The sequence below is a fragment of the Mus musculus genome, chromosome 5 (assembly GCF_000001635.26).
Source record: "Mus musculus strain C57BL/6J chromosome 5, GRCm38.p6 C57BL/6J".
Taxonomy (NCBI): Eukaryota; Metazoa; Chordata; class Mammalia; order Rodentia; family Muridae; genus Mus; species Mus musculus.
Genome location: NC_000071.6, coordinates 93,634,657 through 93,651,579, shown reverse-complemented (window position 1 = coordinate 93,651,579; position 16,923 = coordinate 93,634,657). Strand labels below are relative to the sequence as shown.

Genomic DNA, 16,923 nt, shown 5'->3' with positions numbered 1-16,923 from the left:
CATAGAAATATTGATCAGGGGATATTTATTTATTTATTTTTGTTTGTTTTTGTCAATAGAATTTTTATTGGATATTTTATTTATTTACATTTCAAATGTTCTTCCCTTTACCATTTTGCCCTCTGGAAACCCCATCCCATCCCCTCTTCCCGTTTCTACGAAGTTGCTCCCTTTCCCAACCACACCTGACTCCCCACCATGGCATTCCCCTACACTGAGCATTGAGCCTTCATAGGACCAAGGGCCTCTCCTCTCATTGATGCCCAACAAGACCATCCTCTGTTGCATATACATCTGGAGTAATGGTTCACTCCATGTGTACTCTTTGGATGGTGGTTCTGTCCCTGGGAGCTCTTGGGTTCTGGCTGGACGATATTGTTTTTCTTATGGGGTTTAAACAATTTCATCTACTTCAGTGCTTTGATAACATCTCCAATGGAGTCGCCTTACTTGGTTTGTTGTTTATTGCCTGTTTTGTTCCTTGACCTAAAACTGACTTTATCCTTTGCATGTATTTAGACTAGTATAAAAGCAGACTGGAAAAGAGTGAATCTACTTCAGCATTAGCACTGGCTGGAGTCATGGAATAATGTTGTCTAATGGTCATTGTCTTTTCAATCTTCATTCCCACCCTTGAGACCTTGTTGCCTGACTGAGCTCTCTTGGTCACACATTAAAAAATTATTTCACTATTCTGGAATAAAAAGGTAAGCTTCATGCTTTGCCAATCTTCTACTATGGTAGCCCTCAGAAGGCTGAAGCAGGGTGATGGCTTCATCCATTTTGTCAGGGAATTCTGTGATATAACTTGAGTAAAAAACTCCTTGCTTGGCGTTCACATCTTAGATTTTAAATCATTGCATGATCTAGACAAATGGGGCATGCTGTGTTCCCAGTTCATGTGAGTCTGAGTAGAGGCTCAGAAATCCAGTGACACCTTGGAATGTAATAGAAAGTGCCATGAAAGCCTGAGCTGTACTAAAATGTTTTCAAAAAAATGTAAATGGTGTGTCATGAAGGGACATGCCATCCATGATTGTAAGAAAGTTGGAGCATATTTCAGAAAGGAAGGATCACTGGACTTGGAGAGAGTCTCAGTGTTTACTGGCCATAGAGAAAATCTCTAGGATTAGGAGAGAACCTTGTTATTTGCAGAATAGCTAAACTCAATGACCAACAGGTGTGGTGATGACTTGGAACTACCCTTACCTTCAGTGTTCTGGCATCCTCTGCCCTTTCCTAGACTTAATAAGCACATACTCATATGTGTGCACAAACACACACACACACACAAACACACACACACAGAGAGAGAGAGAGACAGAGAGAGAGAGAGACAGAGAGAGAGAGAGAGACAGAGAGAGAGAGAGAGAATTTAAAACTCAGAACTAAAGAGGTATGTCCAAAGAATCATGTCCAAAAAATACTCCCCTCAAGGCTCAGGGAATCCTGTAGAAGAGAACAAAGAGGGATAGAGCCAGAGGGTATGGTGGACACCAAGCAAGTCAGCCCTTCTTTTCTTTTTTTTTTAAATTAGGTATTTAGCTCATTTACATTTCCAATGCTATACCAAAAGTCCCCCATACCCACCCACCCCCACTCCCCTACCCGCCCACTACCCCTTTTTGGCCCTGGCTTTCCCCTGTACTGGGGCATATAAAGTTTGCGTGTCCAATGGGCCTCTCTTTCCAGTGATGGCCGACTAGGCCATCTTTTGATTCATATGCAGCTAGAGTCAAGAGCTCCGGGGTACTGGTTAGTTCATAATGTTGATCAACCTATAGGGTTGCAGATCCCTTTAGCTCCTTGGGTACTTTCTCTAGCTCCTCCATTGGGAGCCCTGTGATCCATCCATTAGCTGACTGTGAGCATCCACTTCTGTGTTTGCTAGGCCCCGGCATACTCTCACAAGAGATAGCTACATCTGGGTCCTTTCAATAAAATCTTGCTAGGGTATGCAATGGTGTCAGTGTTTGGATGCTGATTATGGGGTGGATCCCTGGATATGGCAGTCTCTACATGGTCCATCCTTTCATCTCAGCTCCAAACTTTGTCTCTGTAACTCCTGCCATGGGTGTTTTGTTCCCACTTCTAAGGAGGGGCATAGTGTCCACACTTTAGTCTTCATTTTTCTTGAGTTTCATGTGTTTAGGGAATTGTATCTTATATCTTGGGTATCCTAGGTTTTGGGCTAATATCCACTTATCAGTGAGTACATATTGTGTGAGTTCCTGTGTGAAAGTGTTACCTCACTCAGGATGATGCCCTCCAGGTCCATCCATTTGGCTAGAAATTTCATAAATTCATTCTTTTTAATAGCTGAGTAGTACTCCATTGTGTAGATGTACCACATTTCTGTATCCATTCCTCTGTTGAGGGGCATCTGGGTTCTTTCCAGCTTCTGGCTATTATAAATAAGGCTGCTATGAACATAGTGGAGCATGTGTCCTTTTTAATAGTTGGGGCATCTTCTGGATATATGCCCAGGAGAGGTATTGCTGGATCCTCCGGTAGTACTATGTCCAATTTTCTGAGGAACTGCCAGACTGATTTCCAGAGTGGTTGTACAAGCCTGCAATCCCACCAACAATGGAGGAGTGTTCCTCTTTCTCTACATCCTCGCCAGCATCTGCTGTCACCTGAATTTTTGATCTTAGCCATTCTGAATGGTGTGAGGTGGAATCTCAGGGTTGTTTTGATTTGCATTTCCCTGATGATTAAGGATGTTGAACATTTTTTCAGGTGCTTCTCTTCCATTCAGTATTCCTCAGGTGAGAATTCTTTGTTCAGTTCTGAGCCCCATTTTTTAATGGGGTTATTTGATTTTCTGAAGTCCACCTTCTTGAGTTCTTTATATATGTTGGATATTAGTCCCCTATCTGATTTAGGATAGGTAAAGATCCTTTCCCAAAGTTTTGGTGGTCTTTTTGTCTTATTGACGGTGTCTTTTGCCTTCCAGAATCTTTGGAGTTTCATTAGGTCCCATTTGTCAATTCTCGATCTTGCAGCACAAGCCATTGCTGTTCTATTCAGGAATTTTTCCCCTGTGCCCATATCTTCAAGGCTTTTCCCCACTTTCTCCTCTATAAGTATCAGTGTCTCTGGTTTTATGTGAAGTTCCTTGATCCATTTATATTTGACCTTAGTACAAGGAGATAAGTATGGATCGATTCGCATTCTTCTACATGATAACAAACAGTTGTGCCAGCACCAATTGTTGAAAATGCTGTCTTTCTTCCACTGGATGGTTTTAGCTCCCTTGTCGAAGATCAATTGACCATAGGTGTGTGGGTTCATTTCTGGGTCTTCAATTCTATTCCATTGGTCTACTTGTCTGTCTCTATACCAGTACCATGCAGTTTTTTATCACAATTTCTCTGTAGTAAAGCTTTAGGTCAGGCATGGTGATTCCACCAGAAGTTCTTTTATCCTTGAGAAGAGTTTTTGCTATCCTAGGTTTTTTGTTATTCCAGATGAATTTGCAAATTGCTCCTTCTAATTCGTTGAAGGATAGAGTTGGAATTTTGATGGGGATTGCATTGAATCTGTAGATTGCTTTTGGCAAGATAGCCATTTTTACAATGTTGATCCTGCCAATCCATGAGCATGGGAGATCTTTCCATCTTCTGAGATCTTCTTTAATTTATTTCTTCAGAGACTTGAAGTTTTTATCATACAGATCTTTCACTTCCTTAGTTAGAGTCACGCCAAGATATTGTATATTATTTGTGACTATTGAGAAGGGTGTTGTTTCCCTAATTTCTTTCTCAGCCTGTTTATTCTTTGTGTAGAGAAAGGCCATTGACTTGTTTGAGTTAATTTTATATCCAGCTACTTCACTGAAGCTGTTTATCAGGTTTAGGAGTTCTCTGGTGGAATTTTTAGGGTCACTTATATATACTATCATATCATCTGCAAAAAGTGATATTTTGATTTCCTCTTTTCCAATTTGTATCCCCTTGATCTTTTTTTGTTGTCGAATTGCTCTGGCTAATACTTCAAGTACTATGTTGAAAAGGTAGGGAGAAAGTGGGCAGCCTTTTCTAGTCCCTGATTTTAGTGGGATGGCTTCCAGTTTCTCTCCATTTACTTTGATGTTGGCTACTGGTTTGCTGTAGATTGCTTTTATCATGTTTAGGTATGGGCCTTGAATTCCTGATCTTTCCAGAACTTTTATCATGAATGGGTGTTGGATCTTGTCAAATGCTTTTTCTGCATCTAACGAGATGATCATGTGGTTTTTGTCTTTTGAGTTTGTTTATATAATGGATTACATTGATGGATTTACGTATATTAAACCATCCCTGCATCCCTGGAATAAAACCTACTTGGTCAGGATGGATGATTGCTTTAATGTGTTCTTGGATTCAGTTAGCGAGAATTTTATTGAGGATTTTTGCATCGATATTCATAAGATAAATTGGTCTGAAGTTCTCTATCTTTGTTGGATCTTTCTGTGGTTTAGGTATCAGAGTAATAGTGGCTTCATAAAATGAGTTGGGTAGAGTACCTTCTACTTCTATCTTGTGAAAAAGTTTGTGCAGAACTGGAATTAGATCTTCTTTGAAGGTCTGATAGAACTCTGCACTAAACTCGTCTGGTCCTGCGCTTTTTTTGGCTGGGAGACTATTTATAACTGCTTCTATTTCTTTAGGGGATATGGGACGGTTTAGAAGGTCAACTTGATCCTGATTCAACTTTGGTACCTGGTATCTGTCCAGAAATTTGTCCATTTCGTCCAGGTTTTCCACTTTTGTTGAGTATAGCCTTCTGTAGAAGGATCTGATGGTGTTTTGGATTTCTTCAGGATCTGTTGTTATGTCTCCCTTTTCAGTTCTGATTTTGTTAATTAGGATTTTGTGTCTGTGCCCTCTAGTGAGTCTAGCTAAGGGTTTATCTATCTTGTTGATTTTCGCAAAGAACCAACTCCTCATTTGGTTAATTCTTTGAATAGTTCTTCTTGTTTCCACTTGGTTGATTTCACCCCTGAGTTTGATTATTTCCTGACGTCTACTCCTCTTGGGTGAATTTGCTTTCTTTTTTTCTAGAGCTTTTAGATGTGTTGTCAAGCTGCTAGTATGTGCTCTCTCCCGTTTCTTCTTGGAGGCACTCAGAGCTATGAGTTTTCCTCTTAGAAATGCTTTCATTGTGTCCCATAGGTTTGGGTACGTTGTGGCTTCATTTTCATTAAACTCTAAAAAGTCTTTTCTTTCTTTATTCCTTCCATGACCAAGGTATCATTGAGAAGAGTGTTGTTCAGTTTCCACGTGAGTGTTGGCTTTCTGTTATTTTTTTTGTTATTGAAGATCAGCCTTAGTGCATGGTGATCTGATAGGATAGGATACATGGGACAATTTCAATATTTTTGAATCTGTTGAGGCCTGTTTTGTGACCTATTATGTGGTCAATTTTGGAGAAGGTACCATGAGGTGCTGAGAAGAAGGTATATCCTTTTGTTTTAGGATAAAATGTTCTGTAGATATCTGTCAGATCCATTTGTTTCATCACTTCTGTTAGTTTTAGTGTGTCCCTGTTTAGTTTCTGTTTCCATGATCTGTCCATTGATGAAAGTGGTGTGTTGAAGTCTCCCACTATTATTGTGTGAGGTGCAATGTGTGCTTTGAGCTTTACTAAAGTTTCTTTAGTGAATGTGGCTGCCCTTGTATTTGGAGCATAGATATTCAGAATTAAAAGTTCCTCTTGGAGGATTTTACCTTTGATGAGAACGAAGTGCCCCTCCTTGTCTTTTTTGATGACTTTGGGTTGGAAGTCAATCTTATCAGATATTAGGATGGCTACTCCAGCTTGTTTCTTCATACCATTTGCTTGGACAATTGTTTTCCAGCCTTTTATTCTGAGGTAATGTCTATCTTTTTCTCTGAGATGTGTCTCCTGTAAGCAGCAAAATGTTGGGTCTTGTTTGTGTAGCCAGTTTGTTAGTCTATGTCTTTTTATTGGGGAGTTGAGACCATTGATGTTAAGAGATATTAAGGAAAAGTAATTGTTGCTTTCTGTTATTTTTGTTGTTAAAGTTGACATTCTGTTCTTGTGGCTGTCTTCTTTTATGTTTGTTGAGGAATTACCTTCTTGTTTTTTCTAGGGCGTTGTTCCCATTCTTGTATTGGCTTTTTTCTGTTATTATCCTTTGAAGGGCTGGATTCGTGGAGAGATAATGTGTGAATTTGGTTTTGTCGTGGAATACTTTGGTTTCTCCATCTATGGTAATTGAGAATTTGGCTGGGTATAGTAGCCTGGGCTGGAATTTGTGTTCTCTTAGTGTCTGTATAACATCTGTCCAGGCTCTTCTGGCTTTCATAGTCTCTGGTGAAAAATCTGGTGTAATTCTGATAGGCTTACCTTTATATGTTACTTGACCTTTTTCCCTTACTGCTTTTAGTATTCTATCTTTATTTAGTGCATTTGTTCTGATTATTATGTGTCGGGAGGAATTTCTTTTCTGGTCCAGTCTATTTGGAGTTCTGTAGGCTTCTTGTATGTTCATAGGCATCTCTTTCTTTAGATTTGGGAAGTTTTCTTCAATTATTTTGTTGAAGATGTTTGCTGGTCCTTTGAGTTGAAAATCTTCATTCTCATCCACTCCTATTATCCGTAGGTTTGGTCTTCTCATTGTGTCCTGGATTTCCTGGATATTTTGAGTTAGGATCTTTTTGCATTTTCCATTTTCTTTGATTGTTGTGCCGATGTTCTCTATGGAATCTTCTGCACCTGAGAGTCTCTCTTCTATCTCTTGTATTCTGTTGCTGATGCTCAAATCTATGGTTCCAGATTTCTTTCCTAGGGTTTCTATCTCCAGTGTTGCCTCACTTTGAGTTTTCTTTATTGTGTCTACTTCCCTTTTTAGGTCTAGTATGGTTTTGTTCATTTCCATCACCTGTTTGTATGTTTTTTCCTCTTTTTCTGTAAGGACTTCTACCTGTTTGATTGTGTTTTCCTGTTTTTCTTTAAGGTCTTGTAACTCTTTAGCAGTGTTCTCCTGTATTTCTTTAAGTGATTTATTAAAGTCCTTCTTGATGTCCTCTACCATCATCATGAGATATGCTTTTAAATCTAGGTCTAGGTTTTCGGGTGTGTTGGGGTGCCCTGGACTGGGCGAAATGGGAGTGCTGGGTTCTGATGATGGTGAGTGGTCATGGTTCCTGTTAGTAGTATTCCTACGTTTACCTTTCGCCATCTGGTAATCTCTGGAGTTAGTAGTTATAGTTGACTCTGTCTAGAGATTGTTCTTCTGGTGATTCTGTTACCATCTATCAGCAGATCTGGGAGACAGATTCTCTCCTCTGAGTTTCAGTGCTCAGAGCACTCTCTGCTGGCAAGCTCTCTTACAGGGAAGGTGCAGCAGATATCTTGTTTTTGGACCTCCTCCTGGTCGAAGAAGAAGGCCCAAAACAGGGCCTTTCTCAGAAGCTGTGTTGCTTTGGCAGTTCCCAGAAGCTGTCAGCTTCTGTGGTGCAGACTCTCACCTGTGCAGACTAAATTCCTAAGTTCCAGGGAGTCCCGGAACCAAGATGGCAACCGCTGCTCCTGAGGCTGAGGCTGCCTCCCGAGCCAGGCGGACACCTGTCCTCTGGTCCGGACGGTGGCCAGCTGTCTGCGGCCCGCCAAGGGTGCTGCCTCAGCGGCTCTGTGCTTCTGCCTGTCCCAGAAGCTGTCCGGTTCTCTGGTGCACCCTCTAACCTGTTCAGACTAATTTCCTAAGTTCTGCTGAGTCCCTGAACCCAGATGGCGACCGCTGCTACTGAGGCTGAGGCCGCCTCCCAAGCCAGGCGGACACCTGTCCTCTGGTCCGGACGGTGGCCGGCTGTCTGCGGCCCGCCAAGGGTGCTGCCTCTGAGGCTCTGTCAAGTCAGCCCTGCTTAAACACAGGGAAACTAATGCACCTATGAACTCAGAGAGACAAAACAGAATTCTCAGGGCCTGTGATGGTCTATACTCCATGGCATATCATTGTAGAGAAAAGAAATAGACACAAGCTCCAATCCCAAACCCAGAAACTATTAATAACAAATGAAAAATTAGTTCTCTCAAATGAAGTCTCCCTTAGGATACAGATCCCATTCAGATGGGCAGGTCTGCAGGCCAACACAAAGTGAACTCAGGGGCCTCTTTGGAGGTCCTAGGTCTCATAATGTTTTGTCAGGCCTTTTATCTTTTTTTTTTTTTTTTTTTTTTTGCTTATTTATCTTAAAACCCACTAGCTGTTCTCTTCAAGGTCACACCCTAGCACACTCCTTCTAGGTGCGTTCTTACCATTTCCTCTAAGTGAGTGGAGGCTCCCTGTGTATTTCCACACACTTGTACTTTAAGAATTTTCAAGGCAGGGTATATCCCCTCTCACTGAGTCCAGACAAAGCAGCTCAAATAGAAGAACATGTCCCACATACAGGCAACAGATTTTGAAGGAGGCCTCCACTCCAGCTGTTAGGGGACCCACATAAAGACCAAGCTGTACATCTGTGTAGGGAGGCCTATTCCAAGCCCATGTTTGTTCTTTGGTTGGGGGTTCAGTTTCTGAGAGCACCAAAGGTCCCAGTTAATTGACTCTGTTGGACTTCCTACAGTGTCTTTATCACCTTTGGGACCTTTGCTCATATATTATGGCTACCAATGTTGGGTTTTTATTGGAATCTACTGTGTGTGAACATGTCCTGCATCTATATGAATTTCTCATGGTTTTTCATTGGCTCTTTTTGCTCTATATCTTTATTTTGTTATATCCCAATATGTAGCAGTTACCTAGGTCTTATATTCCATCTAGGTCTTCATATTTTACCTTGATCCCAAGAATGTGTTGGTGGTCTAGAAACCATGAGATACTGAAGTGATTTCTCTCCTTACATCTGTGTGTCTCATAGCTGAATTCAGGTTTGGCAACAAGTGCCATTGACCATTGAGATATCTCACAGCCTACTGGGCTCCCTAAAAAATTTTTCTTAAAAACACTATTTATTTCATTTTTTGTTTTTAGCGTTTTCAAAACAGGATTTCTGTTTAACAGATCTGACTGATCCAGAACTTACTCTGTAGACCGGCTAGATCAAATTCAGTGGTTCACCTACTTCTGCGTCCTTAATTCTGGGATTAAAGGCTTATAGTAGCACCTCATGGCTAAAGTAGATTTTGGTTTTATTTCTTCGATTTGGATTGGTTTTGAGAGAGAGTTTCCCTATTTTACAGGTTTCCCTGTTCCACACTTTAACCTGTAGATCAGTATGGGCCCTATAGGTCCACATCCCTCTGCCTGAAGGGTGCTGGGATTAAAGTTATTTGCCACCCATCCCAGCTCTGCTTTAATTATAAAACAGATCCTTAGTCAATAGGCTTCACTGGTTAATAATTAGCTACTTAGATAAAGCTAGCCTTGAACTCACTGAGCCCAGTCTACCTTTGCCTCAAGAGTTCAGGGATTAAAGGTGTTTGCCACCATTCTACTTACAGATTTATTTCTCTTAAAGATTTTTTTCTCTGTGTTTTGTTGTTTTCTGTGCATATATGAATGTGCACCACATGTATGCCTGATGCCCACATTGTTGAGAAGGAGGGTTCAGATTTCAAGGAACTGGATTCACAGATCATTTCAATCCACCATGTAGGTGCTCAGAATAGACTATTAACAGGTGCTCATTATTGAGGATCCAACTCCTCAGCACAGGTCCCACTCCTGATTTCATCTTGGGCAAGCATGCTGGTCTTATCCTACCTGACACATTATCTGTTTTCTGTCTACAAAGGGCAGCATCTCCCTCAGACCCTCTGTTTTCTGTTTCTCTTTAGGTCTTTTTAAAAACAGAATCACATGTAAGTCTCAGGCTGTCCTTCTATTTACAATATGGCTGAGGATCGGATTAATTGATCCCCCACTCCCAACTCTTGAATTGTGAGTTTCCAGGCACGGCAGTCATATCTGCTGCATGCACTGCTCGAAAGAGGACTCCCTGTATGTTTGGTAGCTCCCTACAAACTGAGTGTACACCCAGCACACTTGGACAATGTTAATGGAATCAGGCCATGCTCCTTCCTCTAACTTTTGTGTAGGTACTACTGCAGTTTATTGAAGCATCCAATTCAGTCCTAGAGCTCCAGAACTTATTCCTGACTATTAAAAGCTGTCTCAAATTGAGTGACAGTAATATTGATGAATTGTTTTATGTCTATTATCAGCAATAGATTGAACCCTGATCTGACACAAATCAGACTGACTTTGTGTGCATGAATAAAAATTTGCCCAGATGTGGTGTTTCATATTAATCCTAGCAGGAAGAAGGGAAAGAACTGAGAGAAGAGGATTGCTAGAACTTAGAGTTTGGAAACCACTCTAGATTCACAGCAAGACCCAGTCCTGTACCAAACTCAAAGTTATGTAATAAAAAAGCAAATGAAGGGGGAAATCCACAAATTCAGTGATGTGCTGTTAAGTAACAAATAGAATGTTTGAGGGGTGTTGTGCTATGGATGCATTCTCACAGAGAGCTCTAATGCAATCAATGAAGTGGTTGGATGTTACATATAGAATTAAAAGGGTGGAGTTTAACCATCTAATCCAATTCTACTTCGAGGTTGAAGGGTGTGGGTGCAATAGGGAAGGTTACAGAGAGAGGCATATAAAGTCTTCAGTGGAGACAGAAAATATTCAGACCTCGAGGCAGAAAAACTGCCTACTTTGTCTAGGACTCAGAACTGCAGTACTCACAACGGGTATGTAAATTGGTTTCCCTAGGGTTAAGCCGTTTGATGCAGAGCTCTTTAGACTCCAGGATAGTACAGGAAATTTCATTTTCTGTCTCTTTAGTAAAACACATTGAAGACCTTGTGTTTCATTCCCAATGCAGTTTTAGCCTCTTCTCCAATATATCTCTATGATAGCTTGTATACTTCATTAGTGTGCTTTATATATTTCTTTGATAGAAGAATTTTCTAAGCCCTTGGGCATGTTGCTCTGGGTTTGCTGGAAATCAGATCATTCTGACTAACCTGTTCCTTCATATTTCCTTTCACTGAAATGATGGTCTTCTTTGTTTTTGTGAGACCCTGGCTCACATTGTAGCCCTATAGAACATTTAACTTTGATAATCATTAACTCCCAATAGCAGGAATTACAATTCTGAGTTAATCAAATGTCTCACCTTAGTCTTTGCTTTAGATCATTTTCACATGTTTCACCTGATTTCCTGATTTTTCTTTCCTTTCCTTTTCTTTTTCTTTTTCTTTTTCTTTTTCTTTTTTCTTTTGTGTGTGTGTGAGTGTGTGTGTGGAGGGGTTTGGTATGTTTTTGGGACCCAAGAGAGCCTGAAAGTTGTAGGAACCCACAGTTGTCATCTTCCTTAGTGAGAATTCAATATTGATCTACAACACAAGACTTTTGTTTGTATTATATTTTTTGCTTGTTTTTTTTGTTTGTTTCTTGTTTGCTTGTTTTTTGTTATTCAGTTTTTGATTTGTTTTTTTTTTCTTTTTTTAATTTTTATTACTAAATTTAATTATTCTTCAATTCATTTTACCCTCCAGTTATTATCCCACTCCTGATCTGCCACTTGATTGTTCTATTGTTCCTCATCCCATTCCTCCTCCTTGTCCCTTGCCCCCCCCCTTTTTTGGTTTTTGAGATAGGGTTTCTCTGTATAGCCCTGACTGTCCTGGAATTCACTCTGTAGACCAGGCTGGCCTCGCCCCCTCTCATGATCCCTCCTCTTTACCACTAAGAGGGTACTCCCCCACCCACCCACACACTCCTGCCTCACTCCTCTAGCTTATCCCCTTCACCAGGACAACAAGCCTCCACAGGACAAAGGACCTCCTCTCTTATTGAAGCCATATAAGGAATCATTTGCTACATATGTATCAGGAACCATAGACCCACTCATGTATGTTCTCTGGTTGCTGACTTAGTTCCTGGGAAATCTGAGGGGTCCAGTTAGTTGATATTTTTTTCCTATGGGATTGTAATCCCCTTCAGCTTCTTCAGTCCTTCCCTTTCTCTTCCATTGTGGTCCCCAAGCTCAATGCAATTGTTGGTTGTGAGTGTCTACAATTGTATTAGACAGGTATAGGCACAGGCTCTCAGAGGACAGCCATACCTTGGCATCAGCAACAGTGTTGGGCTTTGGTGTCTGCTGATTTTATAGATCCCAAGATCCCAGTCTCTGGATGGCCTTTTCTTCAGTCTCTGCTCCATTTTTTGTTCCTGTTTTTCCTTTAGATAGTAACAATTCTATGTTAAAATTTTTGAGATCTGTGAGTGGCCACTTCCCTCAAAAGGGAGCCATGCATATTCATTGGGGGTTGCTTCTTAAAGTTCTATCTCCTCTATGTTCCATATTTCAGCTAGGGCCAACTGTACTGGTTCCTGGGAGTCTCTCCCATTTTGCATTCTTTCATTCTTTCCTTTTTTAAAGAAAGAGTAACAAATAAATATATTTTGACCCAAAAATTAGGTGTCCATTAGAGTAATAGAGAGATTCCCATGATGCCAGTTTGAGAGTCTTTACACCACCAGTTTAGGGTGAAGAGGTAATTTGGTGGCTCTATGACTGTCATGGCAATAACTCAGAAGCTAAGTGGTTGATGTGATGGTGAGGGAATATTATAAAGTTTGTCTTGAATATATATTCTTTTCTAACTGCTTCCCCAGGAGCCTTTACTGAAGACCTGAGAGGATGAGTGGTCAGACCCCACCCACACACACTCTGCTGACACATGAAGCTTTGATCATGTCCTCTCTGGAGGAGTTGCCTACTGTGGTCTTCCCAGCACTATTCAAAGAGGCCTTTGCTGGCAGACACACCAATCTCCTAAAGGCAATGGTGGCAGCCTGGCCTTTCCCCTGTCTCCCTGTGGGGCCATTGATGAAGAAGCCTAACCTAGAAACCTTGCAAGCCCTGCTAGATGGAATAGACATGCGACTGACAAGAGAGTTTCACCCCAGGTAAGCAATATCCATGTAGTATAAGGGAGCATGAGGAGTACACAATAGACATTGACAGGGTGATTGGCTTTGTACTAAATGGATCAGATGCTTCTAATCACATCATCAAGTAGGGATACAAGGTTCTTGAAAGCTATTGTTTACTTATACTGAGGACAGTTGGATATGGATTAGAGTTGAATATGGACTAGATTAGATTTAGCCTCACAGTAGAATGAGCCTATCCCTGGCCTTCCCACAACTAGTAATAATAATTAAATTTTCTAATTAATAATTAATTAATCTCTAAGGAGAAATAATGGTTACCTTACTGAAAGGAAAGTAATCAGTGTAATGAAGCCCAGGAAAGCTTCTGTAGCATACCTGAGTCCACCTTGGATATCAGGTGCTTAAAAAGTCAAACACCTTAAATAGGAGGGGAGCTGAGTTTAGATATATGTAGCAAAAGATGATTCAGGGTGTGCTAACATTCATATGTTTCAACCACAGGAGGGCAAAACTTCAGGTTCTTGACATGAGAAATATGTACCATGCCTTCTGGAACATACGGGCTGATGCAAATGACAGTGACTGTAAATCAAAGACATTGGATGAAAAGCAGCTAGTGAAGGTCCTTCCGAGATATGCACGGAGGCAGCGTCTGAAGGTCATAGTCAACCTGTCAATCAGTTCCCACTTCAATAAATCAAAGGCATATTTCTTGAATTGGGCCAAGCAGAGAATAGGATCCCTATATTTCTGCTGTATAAAGATGAGGATCTGGGACCCACCAGACCAAGTTATCAGAGACATCTTTAATGTTTTTGATCCAGAGCACATCACAGAATTAGAACTGAATACTGACTGGACTCTGTTACAGCTTGCACATTTTGCTTCCTACTTTGGGCACATGAAAAATCTTCAAAAAGTCTTCCTGGCACCACTCCACAAGAATACATCCCCTATTATCAATATAACAAATGCCACAGAAGCCAAGTGTGTTCATAAAATTATTTCTCAGTTTTCCCAATTCAACTGTCTCCAGCATATCTTCATGAAACACGTCCATTTTCTAAGAGACTACATGAATCAGGTCCTAGGGTAAGCAAGAATGGAGATCTGGGTCAGGTACAAAAGCAAATCTGTCTATCTTAAGATTAGTGGTCCATGATGCCTGCCAGTCACTAGGAACAAAATTTAGACATTCATTAGACTCTGAGAGTTGTATCTTGTTTCAATGTATACTGAAATATACAATGGGAATACTACAAGTTATAATAGTATCTCAAATGAGAACTCATGGTGTAGAGAAGTGATTTGGTGTAAAGAGTAGGTCAGATCTTGTAAGAATGAGTTGTAATTCTTCCTGGAATCATGCCCGCCCAATCAAATGGATAGGGAAGAGAAAGGGGAGTGTATAGATGAGTCAGGATACTCATTAGTACAGTTTGAACATGAGCTATATGCTCAGATCTGTGAGAACAGCCTTCTATCTTCCCCAAGTGCCAATGGGAGAAACGTTTTGAGCCTAAGTAGCACTGAGTGTATGGGACAGGTGAATGTAAATTAGAGCAAGGATGATTGCAGAAGGAATGATAGAATGTAGATTCAATGAGTCCACAGAATTTATCAAAATTCTGTCAGGACTTTCTTAGATTGGAAGTTCTTCTGTGTGTGTGTGTGTGTTTTTTTTTTTTAATGATGAACTGGTTTTCAGCTTGAGTGTGAGATCCAAGGATGAATTGTGGGATTGGCATGAATGAGCAGATCCAATAGTAAGCATCATAGATGATGTACTTGATCCTTTTGTCAAACTGAGCTTGGGGCCCCTGGTTTATTCTACCTCTATGTACATCCCAGCCAAACCTTTACAACACTACTTTTTAGAACTAACCCTCTGGTCTCCTCTATCCCTAGGTGCCTGATGACACCCTTGGAGACCCTCTCCATCACTCAATGCCTAATTTCACAGAGAGACTTTGATTTATTTTCCTGCTCCCAAAACCTCTTTAAATTAAAACATCTGGAAATAAGAGGGATGATCTTATATGCTTTGGATCTTATGCCTCTGAGAGTTCTCCTAGAAAAAGTAGCAGACACTCTTGAGATTCTGGATTTTCAGTGGTGTAGGATGAAGGACTCCCAGATCAATGCCCTCCTACCTGCCCTCAGTCAATGTACTCAGCTCAACCAGATCAACTTCTACAACAATGACTTCTCCATGTGCACCCTGAAGGCCCTTTTCCAGCACACAGCCAACTGGAGCAAGATGAATGTGGAACAATACCCTGCCCCTCTGCAGTGCTATAGTGAGTTGGGTCATGTCTCTGTAGAAAGATTTGTCCAACTTTGTCAGGAGCTCATGTATACTCTCAGAGCTATAAGGCAGCCCAAGAGCATCTCTTTTGCTACAGATAACTGTCAAAAATGTGGTAAGCCCTGTGTCTATGACCAGGGCCCAATACTTTGTTCTTGTTTTCAGTAAACATAGATACAGGACTTCTGGATATGAATAAATGACAGGCTTGGGACACATCTTTTATCTGCAGTGCTCAGAAACTGTGATTTCAGACACTTCCCATATGGTTGGAAATAAAGAGATTTACAGTGACTGGGACCCTGAAGGTTGAGCTTAACATTGGGACCATTTCGATGGAATCTGATATCAGGGGGGTTGTGGGGTCAGAAAAACAGTGTGGCATTTATATGTGGCTTCTGCCCAGACAGTGTATATATAGATGCTTTTTTGTGTACTCATAAACCTAGATGATCTCTCTCATGGGTCTTTGACTATTAACAACATCACTATCAGGGTCAGGGTCTAGAAAGTTGAATAGGTCCAGGATTGGAAAGACACTGTTATTTTATAAAGAAAGGTAAATTTTAGGTGATAAATGGCATGTATAAAATGAAAGTATTCGTGACACATCTTTCCCTTGTCTCTTGCCTGGGCTACATGTGTAACACTTTTGTGTGGCTGATCAGTTATGTGCACAAAACATTTAAACTAAAGTGAGCAACATAGACAAATTCTTTGAAGGAGGAAGAAAAGTGTCACAAATGGTTACTATACAGTACATTCAGACCACAAAGCACCTTGGACCCATCAAAGATGCCTAAAGGTAAGAAGACAACATAGAGCAAAGCAAACAGGCTTTCCATTCTAGCTTTGAACTCTTGATATTTTTGTCATGCCTTAATGAGTTTACTAACAGGAACCTCTATATGAAGTCTTCATGACATGTGTCTCTAGGGCCCTATTCCTATGGAGTCCCAAAATCTATGAAGTACCTATAGTATATGTAAAGGTGTCCAATAATATGCAGGTAACTTATCTACATGAAGTATTTACTTTTAAAAAATGTATTTTAAGGCTTTAGTTGTAATAAAAACAAAAGAAAAGGATCTCCCTCTGCCTAGTCATTATACCCCTTTCTGTATAGCAAACTATCAATAAAATAATTTATTGTTACTCTGTATTTATTGAACACTTGGAACATGAGTCCTTTGCTTAAGATCATTGTTATTGTCTTTAAATTAAACTGTAGAATAACATATCAAAATTTAAGGACTCTGCCACAAATGCCCTCTGGAGAGAAGTCAAAATTAACACATTGATGCCAGGAATGTAACAATTAAATCTGGGGAAGGTGGATAAAGTTATCTGCTATGGTTGAACACATGGACATCTAGGCTGGCCTAAGGCACAGAGGAAGACAAAACAAACAAGCCTCTCTTAGGCTCCTTCTTTCTGTCTTCCCCTACATTCTGACTACCTGTCTGAATGTCCAGTTTCCTAGCCTTGTTCCTTAGGACCAGTGAACTCACCTGAAATTTGCTGACAATAAACATGCATTCACATTCTTTAAACAGGCAACCCGTAGTTTGGGAGAGATTGCTCACAGGTTAAATGCACATGCTGCTTTTGCATAGGAGCAAAGTTTGGTTTCAGTGCTAATAATCAGTTCACTCTTGAACTCAGACTTCAGGTGAAAGGACTCTCT

The 16,923-nt window shown here is 40.6% G+C and overlaps 1 protein-coding gene across 2 annotated transcripts in view; it reads left to right on the top strand.

Annotated features, from left to right (window-relative positions):
- The window catches only part of Pramel34 (PRAME like 34), a 36,328-nt gene extending 19,930 nt beyond the window's left edge, over positions 1–16,398 (top strand). Inside the window, exons 4-6 of one of the 2 annotated variants that reach the window (XM_006535030.2) lie at positions 12,647–12,940; positions 13,430–14,020; positions 14,837–16,398. In XM_006535030.2, the coding sequence (XP_006535093.1) occupies positions 12,672–12,940; positions 13,430–14,020; positions 14,837–15,404 (1,428 nt within the window). In that variant the 5' untranslated portion in view covers positions 12,647–12,671 and the 3' untranslated portion in view covers positions 15,405–16,398. The remainder of the gene's footprint in view (positions 1–12,646; positions 12,941–13,429; positions 14,021–14,836) is intronic. The other variant, NM_001164284.2, reaches the window with a different exon arrangement.
- Positions 16,399–16,923: the final 525 nt, after the last annotated feature.